The sequence below is a fragment of the Leptidea sinapis genome, chromosome 24 (assembly GCF_905404315.1).
Source record: "Leptidea sinapis chromosome 24, ilLepSina1.1, whole genome shotgun sequence".
Classification (NCBI taxonomy): Eukaryota; Metazoa; Arthropoda; class Insecta; order Lepidoptera; family Pieridae; genus Leptidea; species Leptidea sinapis.
In genome coordinates this window covers 10,394,284-10,407,142 of record NC_066288.1, presented here as the reverse complement: position 1 = coordinate 10,407,142, position 12,859 = coordinate 10,394,284, and the positions used below count along the sequence as shown (strand labels likewise).

The following is a 12,859-nucleotide window of genomic DNA, read 5'->3' as shown; positions in this document are numbered from 1 at the left end:
AAATATTGGCGTTTGGTCGAGTTGACAACTTAAGTCATCATATGTTCTTTGTCTGGTCCCCATTCTGCATGTCAGATGTCACATTATGTGCCATGTGGTATTGAGTCTTATCAAATAAATATTTCACTGTATTGGTGATTTTAGGAGTCAATAAATTAACCTTTTGAAAGAGGAGTTTACGGCTTAGATAATTACAAATTAAATGTTAAACTTCACTAATTTAACAGGATATTGTGTTATTCATAAATTGTTATTTATTGTGATAAGAGAAATATTTTAGATCTTGAGATAGATTTAAAATGGGTAAGAAAAGAAAATTGGGAGAGAGTTCGAATGACTTTGAATACGATCCTATCCCTCGGCATTTAGTTACATCTCATATTAAAAAACAAGAGAAACGTTTAGTTGTTATATTGGAAAAAGCACAGTTAGAAACTGTTAAGGTAATACAGGTTAGTTTGTAGCCGTTGTTTATTTGGATTCCATATTATTTTGATTCTTGTATTTGATTTTAGAATGGAAATAATTTTGAGCTATTAAACTGTGATGATCATGGGCATATTCTTAAGAAGAACGACCGAGACCTTGGATCATGTAGGCCAGATATAACACACCAATCATTATTAATGTTAATGGACTCTCCGTTAAACAGAGCAGGACTATTGCAAGTTTATATTCATACAGAAAAGAATGTTTTAATTGAAATTAATCCACAAACAAGGATACCAAGGACATTTAAAAGATTTGCTGGTCTTATGGGTAAGGTTTTTAAAAAAAAATAAGTTTTTGTATGGGCGAATATTTGAACCAAATTAGTTAATAGTTCAGTTTAGTTTGCAAAATTTTTAACTATCATAAGAAATTGCAAAAGATGGTACACAGTGGGCATGTGCAGTGGTACAAATGACTAGTGAAAACTGAATCACATAATACTTGCAATTTACATAATATAGCTTTCAGTTGTTATTTAAATAATAATTATGGTGAGGTAAAACTAAATCATAAGCACAATATTTATTTTTACATTAGTCATTGTATGTTCATGCAACACATGCAACATTGCTAGTATAAATAAAATTATCATAAAAAACTAATACACACAAACAGGTAGCAGAAACAGAATTTAGAAGTATAATAAATCAAGTGATGGTCTATTATTGATGATAAAATGCTACCCTAGACTATTCCTGTCTATTAAAAAGAAAGTAATAATAACATGTACTTTTTTTTAAATTTATTAAAGGAACACACAATTCCTTTGAGTCATTTTACCTATTACTATAAACAAATTCTGCACAAGATGGTGCCACAAGTATCGAGCATGGAATAAAAGTATTTGAATATCATCCATTAAAATTTCAATTTTTAAACTGTTATTAATTCTATTTTAGTTCAACTCCTACACAAATTTTCAATAAGAGCATCAGATGGACCAATGAAGCTACTCAAAGTTATCAAGAATCCTGTGACTTCACACTTACCAGTTGGTGTTAAGAAAATAACAATGTCATTTAGTTCAAAGGTTGTACAGAATTGCCGTGAACTTGTACCCAAAGATGAACCAATTGTGATGATAGTTGGAGCAATGGCCCATGGTAAAATTGAGGTAGATTATTCTGAAGACACAATATCAATCAGCAACTACCCCCTGTCTGCCGCATTGACCTGTGCTAAACTGTGTTCGGCATTTGAAGAAGTCTGGAATGTTGTTTAAAGTAGTGATTGATAAATAGTTGGCCTAATGGAAATGTCAATGTATTTCAAGATATCACGGACTGTTGTAATTATTTATGACTGACTGATAAATGAATGATTGTTAGATTGATGAAACTGAAAGTCAACTACTAACACATTAGATATACTAAGTGACCAAGTTAAATTAAACTGTTTGTTTTTTATTGTGAAATAATGTATCAACAATACAAGCTAAAACATTTTATGTTTGTGTCTTATTTAAAGTTCTGAGCCCAGTAACAGTAAACTGTGGTTGCCAATACCTCACTGAAACATCAGAGAAATGCTATATGGCGCTAAATCACATAAATGTATGGAGAATTTTTGCTTTTATATGTTTTGTTTTTCCCAATAAGCTTTTCCAAATAAATTAACATGTCAGGTTAAAATATCAGTAAAGCTGTTAAAAAATCGTCTATTTGCCACAAAACTCGACTTGAATTTAATCAATAAGCTAATTGTTTATAAAATGGTAATGAAAATTAAAAAATTAAAAAAAAATGAAATAATGCTGGGTAGATGGCACGTCGAAATAATTCCAGAATGGTTAGCTAGATGGCACTAGTAACATCGTTGAAATGCGAGTGGGAGCAAGTGTGCGTGCAACTCCAAAGGGTAAGGTGGTTTCCAGAATTACTTCCACTGCAAAAGGGGAGAGGATAATCATTATAGCTTGATGCAATGCTGAAGTCACTTCTGCCACCTGCTTGTATCATGAAAGGCAAAAACAAAAAACTGGCTTAGCCTTATCCTTTGAAATGAAATTATTTATTTTGCCTTGAAATAGGGTATGTCCAGATCTTAAATATTACAATGTGTCCTCTATCCAACTAAATTAAAAGCATGCAAAAATTTAACACAAATTATTTAAGATGCCAGATCGCCCCTAAATTATTTTTCCTTTCATTTTTGTTATTTTCCAATAGGTTTCATCCTACTGTTATTTATTTTGGTTTAAACAATTATTGAATCTGGTCTATTAAGTAAACAACATTAATAAGAGTTGACCAAACCAAAATATGTAGCTACCTACCTATGGAGTACCTACTTAAATAAAAATTCATCCAAAGTAGTTTCCTACCTATCAAAAAATGGAAATTCATCAAATTTCTTTTTTTAAGTTCATTGAACATTAATTTCCATCATATCAGAAAGAGAAAATCCTTTTCTTATATTTTCTGGGTATTAGGGGTGTCCCGCAAAACTATTTTTCGTTTCTTTTACTTAGGATTGGCGCTCTATATGATACAGCGGAAGTCCCTTTTCATTGTGGACAGTTTCTTTAATAGTATTTCCCTACGAAGATCCTATTTCATCCCCATGTAGGATGTATTGATCAGTTTCAAAAATGCTCGAACAAATGTTTATAAATTACTACTTATCAAGTGCCTAAATTCAAAGTTTATGGTTTTATTTCCAAAATGACGAAAAATACATACTTCCATCCCCTTTTTCAACCCCTCCATTTATTTTTTGCAACTAAAGTTGGCCTATGTCCTTTTCCACGCTCTAGTTTATCTCTGTATAAAATTTCATCAAAATCGGTTCAGTGGTTTAGGCGTGAAAGCGTAACAAACAAACTTACATTCACATTTATAATATTATTATTAAGTAGTAGGATGAAAGTACCCTTAATATTAAGAACTGGGAATGATGTTGCTACCTACTGTGTATACACAGCGGTGTGTGGCACAAATTACCTACCCGTTTGAATACTTCGTTTTTCTTTAATTCTCAAATTAGTTATAATAATTTTTCGCATTACGCCCTGCCTAACCGGCCATGACTTTGTCGCCACAGTGGCAGCATAGCGCGGTTGGCGAGCGGAGCAGTAGAGTGCCACTTGCGATTCCGAAAAACACATAATTCTGAACTGCTCTGCAAATGCACTTGTCGCTTCGTGACGAGATTCACTAGTGTATCACAATTACCTACTGGCACCCGTTGCCGCTGTGGTACCCACTCATGTTGGCGGCATGCATGGTAAGAGAAGGTTCTGACTGATAAGGATTACATCCTTCATGGATCCCTTCCTCCAATATTGTGTTCCATATCGTTATTTCCCCTGCTTGTCTTCCCCATGATGTTTTCTTACCTTAAGCCTGTTGAGCCTCATGCCTAAGTAACTTTCGTTAACTTCAACAGACTCATAGATGGCGTTAGTCGTAGATATTGATTCATAAGGCAAATTTCTAGTTTAGTAAACCGTAAAACATTAACAGTCTTGGAGATTTAGATATGTTTTAAGTCACATCATGATTTGAGTTTACGAAACTATTTATTTAGATTACTGTTGTCTTCATCATATCTATCCTAATGCCCAAAAATATGTTAAAGTACAAGTCTAATGCTTATAATATTATGTGTGTGTATATCAAACTATCATATAAAATAACTTTATTTTTAAAAACATAAAGCAGAGTTTCTTTTCTTATATTCTTTTAACATTTCCCATTGATTCAAGAATTATCCTCTAATCTAATTAGATTTTAGAATCATGAAAATGGGCATACCTACTATTAAATTACTTATAATACCCTGACCTATACTCTTAGATATATTATATTCTTTGACCAAATCAAAATAATTGTCCTCCCTTGTGTGTAGGTACTGAATAATATTATCTCATATAGCTCTCTAATTTACACATTAGTCGTTCGAGTCTAATTTTCCATCATAAAAACTAAAAAATGTTTTATTACTTTAGTAAGTAGGTTTAATAAGCCAATGATACTTAAATTTAATGTGATGTGTAATAAATAATAATTATAAAAGCAATAATAACATAAAATACAACGAAGTACGAACACAATAATGCTAGACCTACAGGCGTCTATACTCTATGGCACATTATCATAATGGCGGCGGCCGGCGAGGGAATGCGCTTGCGCGCCCCGTTTCGCGCCGCTCTGTCAGACGATTCGGCGCCTAACATTACAAAGGGCCCATTGTATTCTTCAGAATGGACCTTATTTTTTTACTTCTCGAGTTCAGAATGACATCAAACAAAAGGTTTCCGTTCCTTTATTAGCACCTTAATATTTTTGTGGACGGACTTACCCAGGTTTTTATAATAATAGGAAGAACCTGTTTTCCAACGATGCAGTTAATCTTTTAATAGTTAAATGCTCAGTTTTGTAAGGATTGATTATAAATAAAATGAAACCGTATACATCTATATAATTAATAATGTACCTATACTTACGTATCAAAATAAATGCATAAATCGAATAATATTAGAGGAAAAGTTTGTGAGAACCGATTTTGAAATTTCTGTTCCAAATAGAAAGCCACATTATTTGTGAGTGTCAAAGGCAAAATATATTATATTAACCCGAAAAATTAGTAGACTTTTTCGTGGTAGTCGGGTTTATTTGCAAAGTAAGTCGGAGAAAAAACGGTCAAACGCAAATGTTTTTTACGAACGCTGCCATAACGATGAGAGATAAAATATGATTGTTTTGTATTTATACATGTGTCAGTATTGGATCACCAACTAATATGGTTACACTGGTAAATACAGACGAAGTCGTATTTTAACAGCTAGTACTTAAATAATTAACTTTTTTGATTTTGAAAAGGGAATAGCGTCTGAGCGATAAACGGCGCAAGACAGCTGTAACTTTATTAAATAGGTTTTTTATGAAAATAAGAAACGAGACGAGCAAGACGTTTAGCTGATGGTAATTGATACGCCCTGCCCATTACAATGCAGTGCCGCTCAGGATTCTTGAAAAGTCCCAAAAATTCTGAGCGGCACTACTAACTGCGCTCGTCACCTTGAGACATAAGATGTCAAGTCTCATTTGCCCAGTAATTTCACTAGCTACGGCGCCCTTCAGGCCGAAATACAGTAATGCTTACACATTACTGCTTCACGGCAGAAATAGGCGCCGTTGTCTTAAAATCTAGACGGCATCCTGTGCACAGGAGCCTCCCACTGGTATTACTATTATAACCAATGACGATGTATAGAACGTCATTGATAAGAGTCATTGATTTTATTATGTAGAATGGTAAATAAACAACAGATATCGAAATGTGAAATGCGTGTGCGTTAGGTGTGGCAAACGCCCACGGCTCTGAGCCGGTTACCGGTTACCCACAGAACTGGTTCCCTCTCACCAGCCTATACAGTCACCAACACCACCACCAACAGACCTTGTCTGACCCGTCGCCCGTACACGTAGACAGTGTGCGTAACACCACCTCAAAACGAGATGCTATCTATAAACTTTTACGAAATATTTGGCTTTCCATTTATTGACTTTAAAATGAACTTGTTAACTGGTTTTAATATTATGAGCGTTTTGATGGTGGATATGTCGATTAAGCTTATAAGTTTTAGTCTTAGATCATTTTAGATAGACTGTAACAGTTGTGAAAACGTCGAAATGAGTTTGACGCTTAACCTTTATTTTGAGCAATGCACACGAACACAAAGTGATTGTATACAAATTACGTGTGTAAGACGCTTGTCACTAAAGTAATAAAAAAAAATAGGCACCGACTTAAAACCTATCAATAGGTAGCACATATACATAATAGTATTTTATTAATATTAAAGGTAAAGGTTTGCAGAGGTGTATTAAATTAAATTTTTAGTTATTTGATACTTTTCAGTTTTTGAAGTCGGTTTTTTTTTAATGTAGTTTTATTTTTATTTGCCATCAGTTGTAATGTGGACATTGAATAAAGGCCAAATATTATGATAACTGATATGGACTTATGGCGTGTTTTGGAACGCATGTATGTCGACTGTTAACGTGCAGTTAAGATTCAAGTTACTTAAACTACACTGGCCTGCAAAAGTAAGTATCACACTTTTCAAATGAATTTTTTTTTCTTAACTATAGAAGGTAGAGATTTAAGATTAAAAATGTTTTGTTGCAAATTTTATAGGCTTTAATTCTTAGAAACTAAAATTAACCATTAGTAACATTTTTAACTTAAAAAAGATAAAACAATGAAAATAGACATTTTTAGTTTAGTGTAAAAAAATTCAACTAAAATGTATTACATGTTATTTAATTTTTAATAACTGGTATTGCCTCCTTGAGCTCTGATTACAGCTTCGAGCCGGTTTGGCATACTGAACACTAAGTTTCGGAGCCGATGTTGGGGAATATTCTCCCATTCTTCTACCAGGGCCTGCTTTAGTGCCCTGAGGGTAGTAGGTGGTGGTCTGCGATTTCTGACTAGCCTCCCAAGCTCATCCCAGGCGTGTTCAATCGGGTTGAGATCAGGACTTCTTGATGGCCAAGCCATCATGCTGATACCGACCTCCTGAATATACTCTTGTAGGACATGAGCCGTGTGTGGCCGGGCATTATCATGCATCAGCATCGATCCATCACCCATATTTGCTAATCTCTTGAGCATATCTTTGCCCAGTGAGGGTGCCATTTTCTATGGCTACTAGCTCTGTGCGACCTTCTGAAGATATGCCAGCCCATACATGTACACTGCCTCCACCGTATTGGACTCTTTCTGAGATGCAGGCTTGAAGATATCGCTCACCAGGTCGGCTGTAAACACTTCGCCTTCCATCAGAAGTCTAAAGGGAGAATCGAGACTCATCTGCAAACAAAATTCTTGACCATTCTTCTTCATCCCACTGCTTGTGTTCACGGGCGTATCGCAGTCTCGCTGCTCGATGCTGTCTCTCGAGTTTTGGGCCACTCGCTGGTCTTCGGGGTTTCAAATTTGCTTCAACAAGTCTTCTTCTCACTGTACTGTCACTAATGTAGTCCTTACGGGTCTGAAGTAGCTATTGCTGGACTTCAACTGCATTTTGGTGGCGATTTCTTAACACAGTGGAAATAATATAACGATCTTCTCGGGCACTGGTACACCTGGGTCTGCCATTACAAGGTCTCCTCAGATGATGTCCAGTCTCTTCGTACCTTCGCTTTACCTTCTGGACCGTTCGAGCCGTCACACCCACCATTCTTGCAGTGCGTCGCATACTGATGCCTAGTTCCAGAAAAGCCATGATCCTAGCACATTCTTCAACTGAAAGAGGCATGATAAGTAAATGTTATGTGCTTTTTAGCATAAATTTTTAAAACAAGACCCATCGATCTTGAAAAAAATTTAAAACAGAAAGAAAAATGTGAATGGTAAAATTGTAATTCGGAAACGTCCACTTTGGAAAAGGAATGGTTTTGTTTTTGAAGTTTTTTTTCAGCCAATTCTTAAAAGAAGTTTACCGACTATAAAGTTTTTATGTACAAAATTAAATTCTCTTTGGAGACCTTTTTATTACGAAAGTATATCTTGTGAACTTAAAACGTTATCCCAATTTTAAAAGTGTGATACTTACTTTTGAAGGCCAGTGTATTATTTTTTTAAATGTTGTATGTACCGATTTAGTATAGCCAACCACTAGTATGTAGGTACTTAAATATATAAATAACTGTAGTATTAGATCCTTATCCACAAGTCCAAAACTAAAACACTATTAGTTTTGGTAAGGCCATTGCCTCAGAGCCCAAAGACTAACACAGGGCTCTTGTACCTGAAAATCAAAGGGTAGGTACACGAACTCGGCAGAACCGCTCCCCGTGTGCGGTACACCGGACTGTTATCGTGCTAATTCTTATATAAAATTATACAATATTATTAGTGTGAAATTAAAAAAAAATAAGCGAAGAATTAATAAGTGGTTAACTATAACTCAAAAAAACAAATATCCATCGTGGTCGTAATTTTTTCTAAAACATCAACTCAAATTCTTACAGGCAAATTCCATCTCATTTCAGAGTACGGCGAGTCAACGTTATCTGAAGATGCCTCGTGTAGATTGTAGACATGCGTCGAATTGGTGAAAGAAAAATCTTAGCAGAATTAAGATTCAAGAAAAACTCATAACATTTGGATGATTAGGGATTGATTAGGCATAAAATAATGTCTAATTCAATTAAGAAGAGACATACCAAGATTTACGAATAATGCGTCGATGGTTGACTTAGTTAGGAGAGCGCTGCCCCGCGCTAATCCGAGAGGAGCGGGTTCGAGTCCCGCATTGTCCAAATGTTTTGGATACAAATTTAATGTTTGTACTTAGTACCAGAAATGATGGATATCACTAAATAAAATAATAACAAATTGTTTAACCAATAAACTTTTTAAGTCTAACATTCATACCATCCAAATGTGTGGCGTTCATCCACCGTCCGATACTCTAGGAATTACCCTCCAATTACATTTCTGTATTGTTGCATGAGGGTTTGATTAGCGGTGATTTAATACCACCAGGTAAACCACAAGATTGGTCGTATGTTTTTCCTTATCACAATAAAACCATAGATTATTTTAGAGTTACATTTCGATAAAAGTCCGGACTTTTTGATTGTTCTCGTTTAGATTTCGTTTCTCGTAAACATTTACCTATATTCATAATGGTCGGCTAACTTAACTTAACTTAAAACAGTCGCTAAGGATTGTTTGTTCTCATTCTGACTTAGGTCAATAGAAGAAGACAGAGTGAGAATTAGCAATGCTTTAAGTTAGTAGACTATTATGAATAAGGGGGTAAATACTTATAATGATATTAGTTAATATATAGTTTTATTACTGTTTTCCATCTAATTTAAAATAAAATCCAGACAAGTTAAAGAGCCGTAAAATCCGGACCGGATCCTTAAGGTAATACCTTATGTTGTATTGTAATTTTTTAACAAAACTATATAGAGTATTTGTATTGATATCAAAGCTTGAAATATTTATTGTTCATAAAGATATTGGTATTTCCCACGTCTTAACTTGCGTCATTTTATCAAATTTCGACGATGGCTACGCTCGTATGCCTCGAGTCGTGATGTCAAGGCGACGTAATATTATAAATGATAATCTACATCCGCTATCCGTTTGACGCATGGACACCCCTCACCGCAAATTATACATATAGAAAAAGATGCAATAACTAATAAGATAAAAGATTCAAGCTAAGTGAAACTTTATCAGATACAAATATACAAATTGTTTCTGTGAATGTTTTAACCTAATATGAAATATGACGCAAACATGATGGGCGGTGGCGCTTTCGGCGTTCTGACTTGTTTAGCTACCAGCATAGAGGATTTTTGGGTTGGTAGTAAATTTCGATATTCAAGTTTAAATATTTTTTTCAAAACGGGATACGATATCACTAATTGAATATCAAAAACTACCACTCATTCGAAAAAGTATGCCACAAACCTGAGAAAAACGGGAAGAAATTCAGCGGGCTTCTTTTTTTACTTCTATCTTGTTTGTACCAGCATTCCTGTGTTCCTACCTATTGTCTATCAATCAATTGACAGATTGCAAAATATAATACAATCATTCCTATAATACGATTCACATTTGTTACTTAAAGGTACTATGGTACTGCTCAATGTTTGTAGTAGTGATAATTCATAACACAATAATATATCTTATTACGACATTATCAAGATGGCGGACGGCGTCATATATTCATAACAATGGATATTTCCTGATACTATTGAACTAATTATATAAAAATATAGATAAACTGAATGTCTTTTAATAAAAACAGAGTGTTTGGCCACAGCTGCATTGCGAACGAAGTTACGAATCAGATAAGATTGTGAGCGGATGTTCACTGTGAGTATGATAGCGGTGTATGATGCAATGTTTATAGAATTGCAAATGCGCGGCCCAGTTCGAGTGGTCGAGCATGGTCGGTGGAATAATAGTTGCCAGTTGGCGCCAGCGACTAGCGTGGCACTGTGCAACTCTCAACAGCTGCTAACTATATGATAATGATAATAATATTATTCACTTACTTATTAATAAACGCGAAGTAAAAGTTACTCCACCTTTTAAACTTTTTGTTTTTATCTTACCTTTGTCACTACAGAACGGGCGTGCTTAAGTTTCCCAGCAAGGTAGGCACTGCAGATCCAACTAGAAGTAATAGCGCTTTAGTCCGACAGTACGACATAACTTGTTTGAAACACTGCTTACTTCGTATATGCAATCTGCAGACACTAGACATCCTACCGTAAGTAGTAAATTAACTTTAACACTAGTGCTACATTTATTTAGTTCATAACGAGGTAGGCACTGCCCAATTGCCTATAGGTATGATATGCACGCTCCTTCTACAGAATCACATGATAGGGACAAATAATTTTAAGCTTGGAGTAACTTTTTATTACGTTTATTAGTAGGACAGATAATATTATTCACTGCACAGACCACTCAGAAATCTATGTGTTAAGGGTTACCATCCGTCCGGAGTAAACTGCACATGTCCAGATTTTTAGACTCTAGTCTGGATTTTGTTCGGTTCTTTTGCTCTTCGTTATATAGTAATAAAACGACATATTAACTAATTTCAAATAAATAATTAATCTTTTTGAGAAACGAAATCTAAACGAGTTCAACTAAAAAGTCCGGACTGTCAGGCTTTTTGTCAAGACTTTTCAAATTACTAAATGGCAACCCAACTTATGTATAACACTAATATTTGAAGACTTTGGTATTCCGTGGATAATTTGAATTTCATTCTAGTTAAGAGATGTTAGATATATTTTTTTAATTCAGTACCTAATAATGTCAAATCTGTTGGTTTTTGCTCTGGTGGTATATATTATATTATAATGTATAAGTACAATTATTGAATGTTACCCTGGCCCGTTACTCCATCATCAACACTCCTAACATGTAAGCCTTTAAATACAGCCGTATAATTATATATAACTTTGCTGAATACTTCCTTAGTAGTAATAGATTTAACAAATTAATATTTGTTAATTACACTTGTATAAAATCAATGTTCTAATAAGCATTCATGTATTACAAGAGACTTGATCCTGCAGACAAACTGTCCAAACAGTTTTGCGGGACTATGTTAGCTTTTAAGATTTCTTTCTGTAAATGATTAATAGTATAAATAAATAAACACAGCGTCCAAAACAGAACATTTCCAAAGTTACAGTAAAATAGGAAAGCATAACGAATTTATAGTTTCTGTTATCGATTTTCATTGACAAATTCAATTTTTTTTTAAATAGGATTTAAAGTCACTATGGAAAATCAAAAACTACCACCCTTTCGAAAAAGTAAGCCTCAGTCCTGAGAAGAAAGGGTGCAAGAAACTTCTTTTTAACAACTTCTTTTTTTATTTAGTAAAATATCGTTACAATGTAATATCGTACAATAAATTTTGATATTATTGCCTCGGTGCACCAATCCCAGTCTGCCTGTCGGTATCATTAAGAAAGTCATTTATATTATAGTAACCCTTACAACACTAAAGTTTTTTAACAATTCTTTTGAATTTCGTAACACAATAGTTTTGTACATTTTCTAGGATCATGTTGTAAAACTATATACATCACCCAACAAAAAACGTACTAGCTCGACTTCGCCAAGTAGTAGGCATAACAAGCTTATGTTCGTTCCTAGTGTTAAGATTGAGATTATTACAGTTTCTAGCAAGTTCGCTAATGTGCTTATGTACATATATAACATTATGAAGAATATATTATTGAGATGCAATACCTAAAATGTTTATTTCTTTAAATATTTCTCTTATGGTTTCTTTAGGTCCTAGGTTATCAAAAGTGCATATTGGCTATATGTATCTTTTGTAGCACAAATACAATGAAAATAACGAAAGTAAACAGTCGCACCGTAAATAGTATGTCAGCTAATTGTCTAATCTTTCTAACCGAACATGCTGCAAGACTGAGTCTATTAGCCAATCCTTCTATCTAGAGTAATGCTAAGAAATTTAGCAGATTCATAGGTAAATCACGTATGTAAATAAGACAGAGGAATGGTCCAAGAATAGAGCCTTGGGTACTCCCACACCAAGAGGAGTACCAGGAGATATCCTGTCTTTCACTTCGCCTTCTGAATACTATTATTTAAATACGAAATCAAATATCGAGCGCAATTCCTTTTATACTACAGTGACATAGCTTCCTGACCAGCGTTGTATGTTGAACACAATCGAAACCCTTAGATTAATCACAGCAGATACCAAGTGCATTCTGTAATTCCTCCAGTTGAACGTCCCCTAATAAAGCCAAATTATTTTATATGCAATAACTTATGAGTGTTAAAGTAAGTAAGCATTTTTCAAGTCGTAAAACGTTATTCACGCATT

The 12,859-nt window shown here is 34.3% G+C and overlaps 2 protein-coding genes across 2 annotated transcripts in view; both read left to right on the top strand.

The window, feature by feature from the left end:
• The window catches only part of LOC126971740 (uncharacterized), a 280,527-nt gene that overhangs the window by 32,654 nt on the left and 235,014 nt on the right, over positions 1–12,859 (top strand). The window lies entirely within an intron of this gene.
• Positions 102–1,939, top strand: LOC126971736 (ribosomal RNA small subunit methyltransferase NEP1). The gene is made up of 3 exons (XM_050818121.1): positions 102–443; positions 516–759; positions 1,392–1,939. The coding sequence occupies exons 1-3, from the start codon at positions 300–302 to the stop codon at positions 1,712–1,714; spliced, it is 711 nt and encodes a 236-aa protein (XP_050674078.1). The 5' UTR covers positions 102–299; the 3' UTR covers positions 1,715–1,939.

What these genes read in the sequence shown, in the direction of transcription:
- LOC126971736 (XM_050818121.1), top strand. Translation starts at nt 300, where the DNA reads ATGGGTAAGAAAAGAAAATTGGGAGAGAGTTCGAATGACTTTGAATAC. An exon ending in CACAGTTAGAAACTGTTAAG is followed by an intron (nt 444 to 515) that starts GTAATACAGGTT and finishes ATTTGATTTTAG; the next exon opens with AATGGAAATAATTTTGAGCT. An exon ending in AAGATTTGCTGGTCTTATGG is followed by an intron (nt 760 to 1,391) that starts GTAAGGTTTTTA and finishes ATTCTATTTTAG; the next exon opens with TTCAACTCCTACACAAATTT.